At 36.5% G+C, this 12,887-nt stretch overlaps 1 protein-coding gene across 1 annotated transcript in view; it reads right to left on the bottom strand.

Annotated features, from left to right (window-relative positions):
* Positions 1-2,961: 2,961 nt before the first annotated feature.
* The window catches only part of DTWD2 (DTW domain containing 2), a 73,489-nt gene continuing 63,563 nt past the window's right edge, over positions 2,962-12,887 (bottom strand). The window contains exons 6-7 of the mRNA XM_042013150.1: positions 8,647-8,775; positions 2,962-6,532 (exon numbers count right to left, since the gene is read on the bottom strand). Coding sequence (XP_041869084.1) covers positions 6,362-6,532; positions 8,647-8,775 — 300 coding nt within the window. The 3' untranslated portion in view covers positions 2,962-6,361. The remainder of the gene's footprint in view (positions 6,533-8,646; positions 8,776-12,887) is intronic.

Raw genomic sequence — 12,887 nt, 5'->3', positions numbered from 1 at the left:
TGTTCACAGTGTTCTCCTTTCTCATATCAAAAGAATGTAATGCCCCAACAGTACCAGAATAGCTCTGCAAAATTATCATCTGTGATTCCACAGTGACAACAGGGTCAAAAGGAAACATGACTGCTGTCTGAACAGAGAGGCAGGGAGTTTTGCAGGCACAGGTGTAGGTTCACCCTGCTTGGCTAAAGAAACTCTTGCTGATCACAGGGAGACAAGTGCCTCAAATCCCAGAGAGGAAAACTGTTGTCTGTCTGGCAGGACACAGGTGAACAAAGCCAAGAGAACAAGAATCTCACAACTTCTTCAGGATAACTGAAGTACATATTTTATCTACTACAAATGCCTGCTCAAAGAACTAAAAGAAAAAATGTTTTCGTATACGGCAAGGGCCACAGACCATAACTGTTCAATTTTTTTGGTAAATACCTGAATATGAGCACCTTTCATTAACAAATCCATTATTGATACATTTCAAAATGAAACAGAATGACCAGTAAGATTCCAGTTATGTACAGCTCCATTAAACTCCCATGAAAAAAAAAAATCACAAAACCAAACCAGACACTACTCTACAGACTTCCATTTGCCACGAAAAAGAAAATCCACATAATCTTTCTAGGGAAAATTATATGAACGAATTTGTCATCTAAACCTAGGATTCTCAATACTGACTCCACACTTGGCATAGACCAGCACATCTAGCACTGACTGAAGACATCCTATCTAATCCCTGAAAAACATAGGGAACTTGATTTTGGATGAACTTAAAATCCCTTAGAGGACTATTTCAAGTATAATAAACCACCATAAGCTGAAACATTAATGTAGAACAGTATCATCTTTTCCTCATTACCTTCTGCTGGTAATTCTGGAAAAAAAATCAAATGTAATGTATGTGACCTCAATTCTGCAAATGATTAATCATGACAAGTATATTACCCATTTCTCAATATATTCACCTTAAAATATCTTTAAAAAGAACATACAAAAATCCCATTAGAAATTTATTATTACTTTTATCTACACATTATATGTATATATATGTATATAGGCATACACACATATATATATATAAAATCAGCAATAAAGGAAAACAGGTAACTAGAAGCAAGACTTTTGTCTCATAGGAATTTAATTTTCCTTTTAAAACATATTTTTTAATGGTGATAAACTTCTAATAATAACATACATTTTGTAAACATGTGATCTATATTTCCATGCATGCATATAAGCAGCAAATGGTTCATATATTATTAATTTGCCAAATATTTTCTGTTGTTCTCTTCCACTAACACATCAAGTAGCTATGTCTTCATGTGCTTTAAATATTTTGTATATACGCTGTGATATCTCTCTTTATTGAGAGCAAATCCTAGTATTCAAGTCCAAAAAAATCTGAGGCTTTTAGTTACTGCTCCCATGGGCAAAGGGAACAGCTCAAAGCCACTTTTGAATCCCAGAGGGGAGCATCTGCTGCCTCACTTCCAGGACAGAAAAGTGCAGTATGCATGGTCCAACTAGACCAAGTGGTGTATAAACATCAACTCACAGTAATAAGTACCAAGCTTTATAGCAGATATACACTGCAACAGAAACAACTTTTACCTAAATCTCTGTACTTGTTTTGCCCGTGGTAGAGTTAATTTTCTGCACAGTGACTAATATGGGCCTGTGTCTTGGATTTGTCCTAGACACAGGGCTGATAACACAGAGATGTTTTTGTTATTGCTGAGCAGGGCTTACAGAGAGCCAAGGCCTTTTCTGCTGTTCATGATGCCACACTGGAGAGGGATTCATGGGAGGCTGGGAGGAGACACAGCCAGGACAGGTGACCCCAACTGGCCAGAGGGATATTCCAGACTGCATTGCATCATGGTCAGTACATAAAGGTAGTGGAAGAAGGAAGAGAGGGATGTTCAGAGTGATGGTGTTTGTCTTCCCAAGTCACTGTTATGTGTGATGGGGCCCATCTCTCCTGGAGATGGCTGAACACCTGGCTGCCCATGGGAAGCAGTGAATTAATTCCTTGGTTTGCTTTGCTTGTGTGCACAAGCTTTGCTTTCCCTATTTAACTGTCTTTATCTCAATTCATGAATTTTCTGACTTTTACCCTTCCAGTTCTCTTCCTGATCCTGGTGGGGGAGCAAACAAGTGGCTGCCTGGTACTTGGCTGCTGGCTCAGGTTAAACCAAAGTAGTCTCTTACCCTAATTCTTAAAACACAGATTCTACTCTTGTCTTTATTCCCCTCTGTTATCTGTCCCTATGAGAAAAAAGCAGCAGCTCTCAGGCCTGGGACTCTGGAAGGATTGTGAATTGGAATACAAGGAACAAACCTCGTAACCAAGGCAATATAGAAGTCCCTAAAGTGCAAGTTTTGTAGAAGGGAGATAAGAAATGGCTGCATAAGAACAGAAACAGTTCTGTTGTATTGGGTTTGGTTTTGTTTTTTGAGTATAGCAATTTGGGGAAGAAAAAACTGTGGGTGAGAAACAGAATGTATCTCATTGCACCTACTACGGCATGGAGCTGGAGATGCAGTATTTGGGTAATGTTTCAGTGTGGGAAGATGTGCATGTTTGTGTGATACCAGTCAGGAGTTGGTCACCACTGCAGAAAGAGAGAAGAGAGCTCTGAAATGCTTAAGAAACTGCCACAGCAACTTAGTCTTCATGCAGGTTTCAATGGGTAACAAAGGAAATCTTTTCCTTCAAATAGCATAAGCAAAGCTGCATCTCTCCATTAACTGATTGAATGGTGTTAAAAAGACATTAAAAAAAGGACTAAGCTTTGTAATACCAGCACATGTGAACAAATTCAGCTCTGTAAAGATGCAGTGGAACATATTACAGTAAATTAGATATTTTATTGCTTTGAGGCAGAAACAAATATATAATTTATGTGCATTCATGTATATAGACATAAAACACACAAACATGAAAAGAAAAGCATGAACCACTAATTCTTTTAAAAAGTTCAGTTTTTAATTAAATTTCAAAACAAGCGGGTATGTTGTAGAAAATAATGCAGCATAAGCAATTTTTTTTCTAATGTAGTAGTTGAGAAGAAAACCCTTGGTCTTTGATGTCAATTGAAAAGTTTTCTTTTTATCTCAAGGAAAACTAATAAGAGGATAATTTATTGGTAGTATGGGGTTATGAGGCAATAAAAGTAGAATCTTGAAGAAAAATACATTTATGTTTGTCCTGAGTATCTCTTTAATATGAAAGCTTTCTAAACAAAAGGGCAGGTGTGGTTTGTGTTCTTATTTTAGAACATTTCCAGCTTTGTCTTTTTTCATAGACTTTTTCTTACAGATTATGAAAAAACGGTGAATTAACAGCGCTCACCTTTGAGTATACAAATACAAAAATTATTTGTATCTGTTCAAAAGCCTGCTACCCATGCTACCAGTTTCCCAACACGTGACATTGGGGCACATAGAGGGAAGATTTCATTTTGGTAGCAATATTTGGAAGTAAAAAGTGGACAAGGACAAAGGACCAAACATTAGAAGCAAACACATTCCTTCCTTTTTAATCAATATCTTGTTAGACTGGTGGGTTTCGCTCATTAATCTTTTGGTAAGTGAAAAATGAAACAGATTTACCATTACAGCAATGGAAAATTGCAAATTAAATTCATTCTAATGAAATTGCTTACACAGAGTGCTACTTCATCAAACACAGCTTCTGTCAAAAGAGTTTGGACTTCAGAGTACTCATTTCTTTGAGGTAATGTATTTATAGGCAAATTCTGAATCCAAAAGACCTGAAAACAAACTTTATAAATTCTTCCTCTTACACTGTGCATATTTTTAAAATCATGCAAGTTCCACAAAAAAAAGTTTTAAAAAGTATTGTGTTTTATGTTTAATAGCTTCATAGCTTCAAACAAATCTGAAACTGAACTTTGTGTGACTGCTGTGCTGCATCTAAATGTTCACTATATTATAGCTGAGTTAGGACATACAAAAAACTCAAAAAATAAAATGCCTGGAGGTTTGCAATGCATTGTTTTTAATTTCTTCAGTAACTGCTGCATATTGATTGATCTAGTAATGTACAACACAGGAAATTAGCAATTAAAGGCTTCCATGCATCCAGCATGAGATCCTACAAATCCTGTTATCCACAGGAGCAAAATTAAAAGAACAAGAGGAATCAACAAAGATAAAAAGTGCTTATTGTAAGCTGTGCAGAATTAGTCCTTTGCTGAAAAACATGAAAACTCTGTACAGATTGCATGCACAAGAGTATTTAATGTAGGATTATAACTCAATTAAGGCAACTATTTCTCTGATCCTGTAATTCTAAGGCATTTTGCAGATGGCTATGAATCCCAGGCTGTAATACAAATTTCCTTCTGTTCTCCATAATATAAACCCACATATTATGTAAAGACACACTTAATCTTCTGCCTAGGAAAATAAACTTCACAATGCAGGTCAAAAGATACACTACTGCTCTAGATGAATTTAAAATAAGGTAAATTAAATTAACATATACAACATTAAATGTGAGCATCATCCATATATGTAAATATGACATTAACAATAAAGCTTAATTGATACTCATGTTTCCTCAAGGAATTATTGACCATGGGCCAGGGCACAGGGAAGGAAGATTACCAGCCCAGCAGGAGCCATTCCAACCCTGGAACTGAACACAGCATCACACACAAGGCTGTGCACACAAATTGCATGAGATTGCAACTTCAGATTCCAAGTTAGCCTGGAGATTGGTGTGCTACAGGAATAAACATGCCCTTTCTCCATTCTAAAGTGAACAAAAGTGCATCTACACTATGATTAATCATAAGAGACTGGTTTGCTTCAGATTCATCAAAACTAATTCAGCTTTGCTGAATTTAGCGACAGATACCGGATTTATCTAGACCGGGAGAAGAGAAAAAGGTTATACAAGCTTTGCTAGCATAGCCAGACAAATTATATTGTTTATCCATGCCTAAACAAAAGGTCACTATTAGCTCAGGGTTAACTAAAACTTCTTAGCTAATCTCTGACCTAATTTTGACCTCTCTTGTTAATTGCAGAAAAGCTTTCAGTTAAAATATCGGTAGTTGTGTTTACACATCCCCCCTCTCCACCCCTTCTGTAGTTTCTTGTCTTACCGGTCATAAATTAAAGACAAAATATCTTTTTCTAAGACTAATTAGTACCCAATTAGCTTCATGTTGTTACCTAGAGTGGAACTGACAGTAAAGACAAACATTAAGCATTTTAATCACTTAAATGCAGGAGGCATTTATGTAGCAGAAAGGATTATCAGAACCTTTATTTCACTTTATTTTTCCCTTGAGATCATAAAATATTATTTCAGAAAGTCTGTAAAAACACCCAATTCTTCTGCTTCTAGCAATTCCCAATAGAAAGAAGTACAGTTATATCACTGTTACAAGTGAAAAACTAAACACATGAAGTCTAGAGGATCTATAATTATGTTAGTTGGCTGTAACCAGACATAATCATTTGTCATTGCATCATACTTCTTACAGAGCAGTTTACACTGGGCTTGTTTAATTCCTTTAGTTATCATAATCATTGTATGTCAAAGTATGGGTATGATGTATTTATATCCATGAGATCTCCCCATCTGCGGAAGACTAGTTTTTGCTCAAGTAAAAGCGAAGCACCTGAGTTATAATTCCAAAAATCACTTTTCTACTTTTCTTTTTGTAAGTCAGAATTGTTCCGTTTCTCGTAAAAACATATGCACTTAATTTAAAAATTAAGTCTGAGAGAAACTAAACCCGACTGCATTGTAAAATATATGTAAATTTACAAAAAGGAGTTCTAATAATATAAGAAATAAAAATCTCAAAGTTAGAAAGAACTATCCAAGTAACATGCCTTATGTTCATCTGAACTAAGGAATACAAGGAATTACAGTCTGAAAGCCTACTGTAATTAGATACTGAAGCTAAAAAGCTCCGTAGAAATTCAACATAATTCCAACTGCTGAAGCCTTACCATTCCGTCACATTCATATTCATAATTCTTGTCTTTTTGTACTGATAAAAGCCTCCCCAAAACAAATCCTTCCAGACATACTGAGGATCATACTGACACCCAAGCAATAAGTCTAAATGATGTTCAGTTTTCTTCCTCTTCTGTACAGGAAATGAGAATGCTCTTCCATCTTCTGAAGAAAGGCACCTGGCCTACTGCATAAATGAAAAAGCTTGTCCATTACGGTTTGTCACATTTGTAGATAAACTCTTGCCTAAGAAGGGCCTAAAAGTTGTTTTATTGCAGTATAGTCAAATGTTTGGATCAAATCCAGATTCATATGCATTTGCTACCTGCAAATAAATCCCACTGTACAGCCAGTAGAGTTTTCTTATATTTTAATATTATTCACTAAAAGCTCCATTCTTCTGAGTTTGCGTTTATTCTTTGGCATGGGCTTGTCGTATAAGCCATTTTTGAGAAGATGCTCCTTGCTGTGATGGATCTGGGCACCATGCTGAAGTTGGAAAGAGCATAAAGCTTGAAGTGGATGGAGTATAGTCTGCAGAAAGATGAAGGGGTGGAGGACAAAAAAACCCCCAAGCTTTTAGTAAGTTATTTTAGAGACATCAATTATTACAGGTTTTTTTATTCAATGACTGGTTAGAAATGCTAATAAAAATACAATTTGGATGATAAATGTTGTTAAAATACAACCTTTGGAGACACAGAGGGTGCAGCTGAATAGAAGATGAAATGAACCACCGAGGAGTCATACACCCACCTACCTGCAGCCATCCCTCACTCCTTCCTTGGAACCACTCACTCCTGACTTCAGACCCAGTCACATTACTGTAAGTTATGGCTTTGACTTGACCTTAGCAATGGACTACAATCAATTACTGTGGCTCGGTCAACAAGCTGCAATAAAATAAGTCACGGTAACTAAGCTGTGCTTGCACAAAAATCCCTTGAGGCAGGGTTTTAGAAAGAGAGGAGGGACTCATGATCAAGGCAGCTGGACTGCTATCCTGGAGACTCAGCTGTGTCCATGCTTCTGCCCAGAGGTATTGTGTAGGATTAATGAAGCCACACAAACCAAATTTATCTCAAGTGGTTCCTAATTGTAGACTCTTCATTTTCTGGTTGCCTGAGTCATGGGGGCCTTGTGCAGATGTGTAAAGCAATCACATACGTAACTGCAGTCAGCAGGAGCTGAGTTCTACTAAGAAAAATATGACTCTTTAAGAGCACACAGGAAAATCAAGTGAGATACTGGGCATCAAACCAAGTGCCCATTTTTAACCTCCATGGTTCTCAACTCCAGTTCACCATCTTATATGCTGGGAATAGCACTCAGTTCAGAGAGGGTATAAAAAAATGCATGAACGTAGCTCTTGGCTATTGCAATGCTTAGAGAAAACAGTAATTTTTTCTTTGAAAAGTAGGTTGGGCCAATTCTCTGTAGTAGGGGTGAATCAGAATACAGGACTGGTAACCACAGACATTAAATAAACATTCACTGTAAGACAGATGCCCTAAGGAAGGAAAAATGTGTTGTCCTAGCACAACAAAGAAAAAGGTAAATATAAAACCCCACATATACATACAAGTTTCTTGAAAACCTCTTTACATAGAATTCCAATTCCTGAGCCATATTTTCTTGTGTGCCCACATACTTTGTTCAGGTCTGGGTTTAAATCCAATTGATTTAATATTAAGGTGAGTCTAGTGTCACAGAGGCAGACATATAGGTGGCATACTATGTATTATGCCAGCTGCAGGAGCAATTTTTGACTTGAGAACCTTCTTTCGTAGGCAGAGGTTGAGTACCAAAACATTAACTAGCTGATGGGAGCACCCCAGGGTGAACACTAGTATGTTGTGGGCACACGGATGAGCTTTAAATCTCTGTTCACAGACCATTCACTACTGCATTCTGGGCACACAATGGAATTGCAGACCTGGCTCTGCGGTGCAAAACTACTTGTAGGTGTTTTTCAGAGGGCTTATTAAACTCACATTACTAATGTCAGCAACAAAAGATTAAGAAGGACATTTTCTTAATGACCTCTTCCATCACGGACTGGGGGGATAGCAACTTAACAGAAAGGCTAATGTCCAGTTAGTATTCTTTGACCTCGGATAAACTTAACCTCAAGAACTATTAAGTCCCAAATTCCTCCAGTGACATGTAAGAGTTGTGAGCTGGCTGGTAGGCAGACATAACCCAGTGGGTTACATTCCATGGCTGAGGAGTGCAGGATATCAGGGAACCTGGCTTTAAAAAGCATTTAATCTTCAAGATAGCTGTGAGGGAGTATTCAGATCATCTCTGCTGTCTAGTTTTTGCAGAAAACAATTTACTCCTTTCCACTCACTAACATACTCAATCGTCTGTCACAAAATGAATCAGGTTTTTGACAGTCAAAGATCACTTTGTTGTGTTCACTTTCGGAGCACAACATGAAAGAGCCACAGTAATCTGAACATGCTAGAGTTAATAAACGAAAAATGGTTTCCATTGGTGCATTCTTGTTTCAGTTTGCTATGCAACAAAAACGTTACAAATGTCATTAAGATTTTAACTGTCAAATTTTACATTAATAGCTAATTACTTTCACTGCTCCTCTACCATTCATAGAAGAAAAAACTCAGGTATTTAAATTTACATACCTCTTGTATACTCTTATTTTTTTCCATGATAGAAAGAGCAACAGCCGCACATTCAAGAGTAGACAGACAGGTGTTTGTTGGTTGTGTACGAATTACATATTGACTTGAAATACTGGGTTTTAACTGCACCTGAAAAACAGCAAACTCAAGTAAAATAAACAGGTCAGGATAGTAAACAAGATACTGATTCTCTACACCAACCAAAACACATCCCCTTTCCCTCTGTGTTCACTTGTCTTCTTTCCTTTTTCCTCTTTTGTCTACCAGTAACCCATGACATGCTACTATTAAGTGTAATACACGAGTCATCTGTCATCACAAACAAAAACTCCACATTTGTTACTGTACAAAAACGCAGAGGAAATACAATTTTTTGTTGGAGAAAGACTAAGTGAAATTTTAGCAACTGATTTCAGTTGTAATAAATATGCCATAACAAAAATAAAATTATTCACTTATGCTTGTTTTATTGCACACTCTAACCACGCACACAATCCCATACAAGGTACAATGGCCATATAGTCATTAGCACTATACACCTTGGCAAAATATTATTTGTCAAAGTTCTGAATGTAAGACTTCTAGAAACTGTATTTATTCATACAATGTACTAGGGCATTGATTAGAACTATTTGCTTAACAAAATAACGTCTGAAAATGATTTAGTGCCTCTGCCTCAAATGATAAACAATTCATACTATCTTCCAAATTAAAGGTTTTTAAGAAAAAGAAATTTAATTCAACCACCAGCTCCAAAAGCCTTTACCAAGTTTATAAACAGTGGTTGAAACAACACAGAATTTACACGACTAGACTGTGTGTGAAAATTCAGATATTGTTTCTTTATTCCTAAGATTTCCATCTCCACATATATCTAAAACATAATTTGCAAAACAAGTAATGTTTTAGCAACACTGCCAGTATTCTTAACCAAAAATTCTCAGTTCCTTTTCCAAAAACATTGTAGTGCAGTACAAAAAACCCAGATGAATTCTTATAAAGGAGCAAGTTACTTTTCTCTTTTTTTTAAACTCATCCCATCAATTGTCTTTTATTTTTCTTCTCGAAAAAATTAGTGATTTCCATGGCCAAAATATTGCTACCATTTTGCTTGCCAGAAGTCTTTCACCATTAGTCACTTTATTCAATACTTTCCTCCTTCACTTTTCTCATTTTTCCTTTTATTTGTAATATTTCATTTTCTTTCATTTCTCTTACATGCAATCACCCATTCTTTAAAGTTCAAGGTATCTCATTCATAAAAGGAAAACTCCAGACTGCTGAAGAGACATAACTGAATAAGAAGAAATTCCACTGCCTTACCTATCCCAATTTAATGGAAATTAAAAATAATAAAATAAAAATAAGGCAGCAAGAAAAGAGGAAAGGCATTCTGAGAAGGATAAGCAAGTAAGCTATAAAAACTTAATTTACTCAAATATAGGAAAAGACAGAAAAATTAAGCCTTTCTCAACTACCTTCTTCAATTCGGTATTGAAAAACCAGAAGAGAATAAAATTATTTAGGAGACAAAATGTAGGATTTGGACATCAGTGTATGTAATGAAAAGAAAAAGAAAATTAGTATTTTCATTTGTTATTCCTCAACGTTTTCTTTGGTTTTATGCTTTTTCCCCTGTGACCACGTACAGATCTTCATCACAACAGAGTAGGAAGCCTAGTTAGTTGAAGTACGCAGAAATCTATGCTGGAAGAAGCTTATAGTCTCTACTTAGAAACTCCTAGATAGGTATCAAAAACCAGGGTAAACTCTGTTCATCACTTCTCCAGCACGTGTCCTGAACAGCAAAGCAGACATATATCCACACTTTTTCTCAACAGCTGACAGCTACATTCTTCATGAAGTATCTCTCCAGAGGTTGAAGCCACCTGATGGAGTACCTGCAGGCCCACTGGCTTCCCCCTCCTTGGACAGTGCCTTAAGGCTGTTTTTTGAAGGAGCTGGGAATAGTTCTGTCTGCTGGTTTCTATACTTCATTCCTTGGGCCCCATGCTGAAAAACATTTAAGATAATCAACATTCCAGAGGAAAAAAACTTATTAATGGTTGCAAGACAACTTATATAAGGAAAAGGGGCCTGCACTCTGCCACACAACCGTGGAGCAAAACATCTGTAACTGCAGCTCTCGAAACAACTGACAATGCACAAAAGGGCAACTTTCTAGCACTAATAGCAACAGCAGCTGCAACAGAGTTTCTTCTTTCCTGAGAAGAAAAAGGATGGAAACAAGTGGCCCCCATCCATTTTTCTGAAAAATTACATATTCCCTGGGATAAGATTAAAATACCACAGAGAGTGGTGGAGATCAGAGGAAGAATACCTGATCAGGACAACTGCCTGCTACAGTTTGTCTCTTAGGCTTCTTTCAGTCTGCATTTTACCCTACTCTTTAAAGTAGTAGAGAATCTAAATAAATGATCCCTAGTCACCTGAAATACAGTCAGGGTAGTCTTTGTCTACTGCAGATTGGACAGACTCACCAAAGTTCCCATCTGAAACTAGGTACATTTACTGAACCAATGAAACACACAATACCAACTCAGAGCATAAACTAAATGCTGAAACAAAGCTGAAACAATACAGAAACCAAAACAAATTAGTATAGTTAATAAATATTTCAGACATGGGAAGAATATCTTCTGGGAAAAAATGCCTAGATATGTGAAATATTTACTTGTCCTCAGACTTGATTGGGTAGGAAGATGACTTCTGTCATTTTTCACCATGAGGTCTAAACTTGCATTGCCTTTTTTGCTGTTAATAATTTCAGACAGTGCATTGCAACAGTCTCATCCAAGTTTCTCCATCACCTATGTGGATTGATTCTTTATCTGTTATCTGCGTGTCTCAAATCCAGCTGAACAAGTTTAATTCAGACTTACAGAAATGTTCCTTCACAGCTAATTTAAACAAAACCATATTGTCTACCTCTTACACTAGACTTCAAAATCTTGGAATGAGTATACACATATACCCTGTTTAAGTACATTTCAAAACAATTATGATATTTTAGAAGCACTTCTCCAAAAAATGATAGATACCACAATACAACAATTTACTTGTTTGTTTTTGCTTCAAAGTAATTTCCAAATCATATGCACACTTCGGAATAATATCAGTTTCTGACAAAATACAGAAACGACAAGTCGAAAAAACAGCAGCCAGTTTAATACCACTCACCAAAACAAGAAAGAAGATGGAAACTATCTCAACCAACTCAAACTAGAGAGGAATTTAGATAAACTGAATGCAATTACTTACCGGAATTTACTTAGGACACTGAAATTAGAGTATCTATTCTCTGTAAGTCAGAAGGAGTTTGGGGACTTAGTTTCCAAGCCATCAGAAGGATGAAGCAAAACATAAAGTTTCATTTCTATCTGTAACTCAAGACTGCTGCTTCAAAAGCCTGAATTTCAGCAATTCTCACAAACTGTTACACTAACTGGATAAACACTGGCTTATCTGCCAAGGCACCATTCCCTTAGCAAATGGTACAGCCTTTGAGCATTTACAAAGGATTTGAACCACAGTAAAAACTGTGACCCTTCATTGTTTCTTGGGGCACAGTTTTTCTTCCTGAGCCTTCCTTGGACATGCTCCAGGCAAGTGAAGACCCAGCAGATCTTGTTCAGCTGTTCAAAATTGATGAGAGGAAAAGTGTTGCCTTGATGGGGTCAAAGACCTACTGTTTGAAACTTTAAAAATTTAAGTCAGCAAAGACAGGAAACTGATTTCTGCTATTATTTTAAATAATAGAACTGGACCTCTAGCAGAAAGCTCTAAGTGCTTTCCTCAGTCCTCTCCTTAGTATCAATAGCCTTCTACTTTTTTTTGCCAATTTCTTCATTATTACTCTTACTAGCTTTACTCTCCAAACAGAACCTAGGATTATGCAAAATTATACTTGGAAAACAACGCATCAACAAGAACTCAAAGAAGTTAGTACACCTGTCTCACAGGGCACACTAAACAATTCTTCCCTGTTCTCTTTTCTGCAATAAGACTACAGGAATCTCAATACAGGCACAGGCACAATATATTTTTCTGCAGCTTCTATGAAAAATCCAGTACTTAAGATCTATTCCTCTTTATGTTGATAGTATCTTTTGAAAATTTGAATGTCAGTTTGGGAACTTTTCAAGAATGAAGAAAGAAACTACCATCTGTCCTCCTGCTTAATATAAGCACTAGTTACTATTCATATGTTCCATTTCGTT

Source organism: Corvus kubaryi, unplaced genomic scaffold, assembly GCF_017639235.1.
Source record: "Corvus kubaryi isolate FWS band 111438036 unplaced genomic scaffold, C.kubaryi_AGA036_p1.0 split1-37296, whole genome shotgun sequence".
NCBI lineage: Eukaryota > Metazoa > Chordata > Aves > Passeriformes > Corvidae > Corvus > Corvus kubaryi.
Note: the sequence above shows the minus strand (reverse complement) of the source record. Positions and strands in the feature narration are given on the sequence as shown.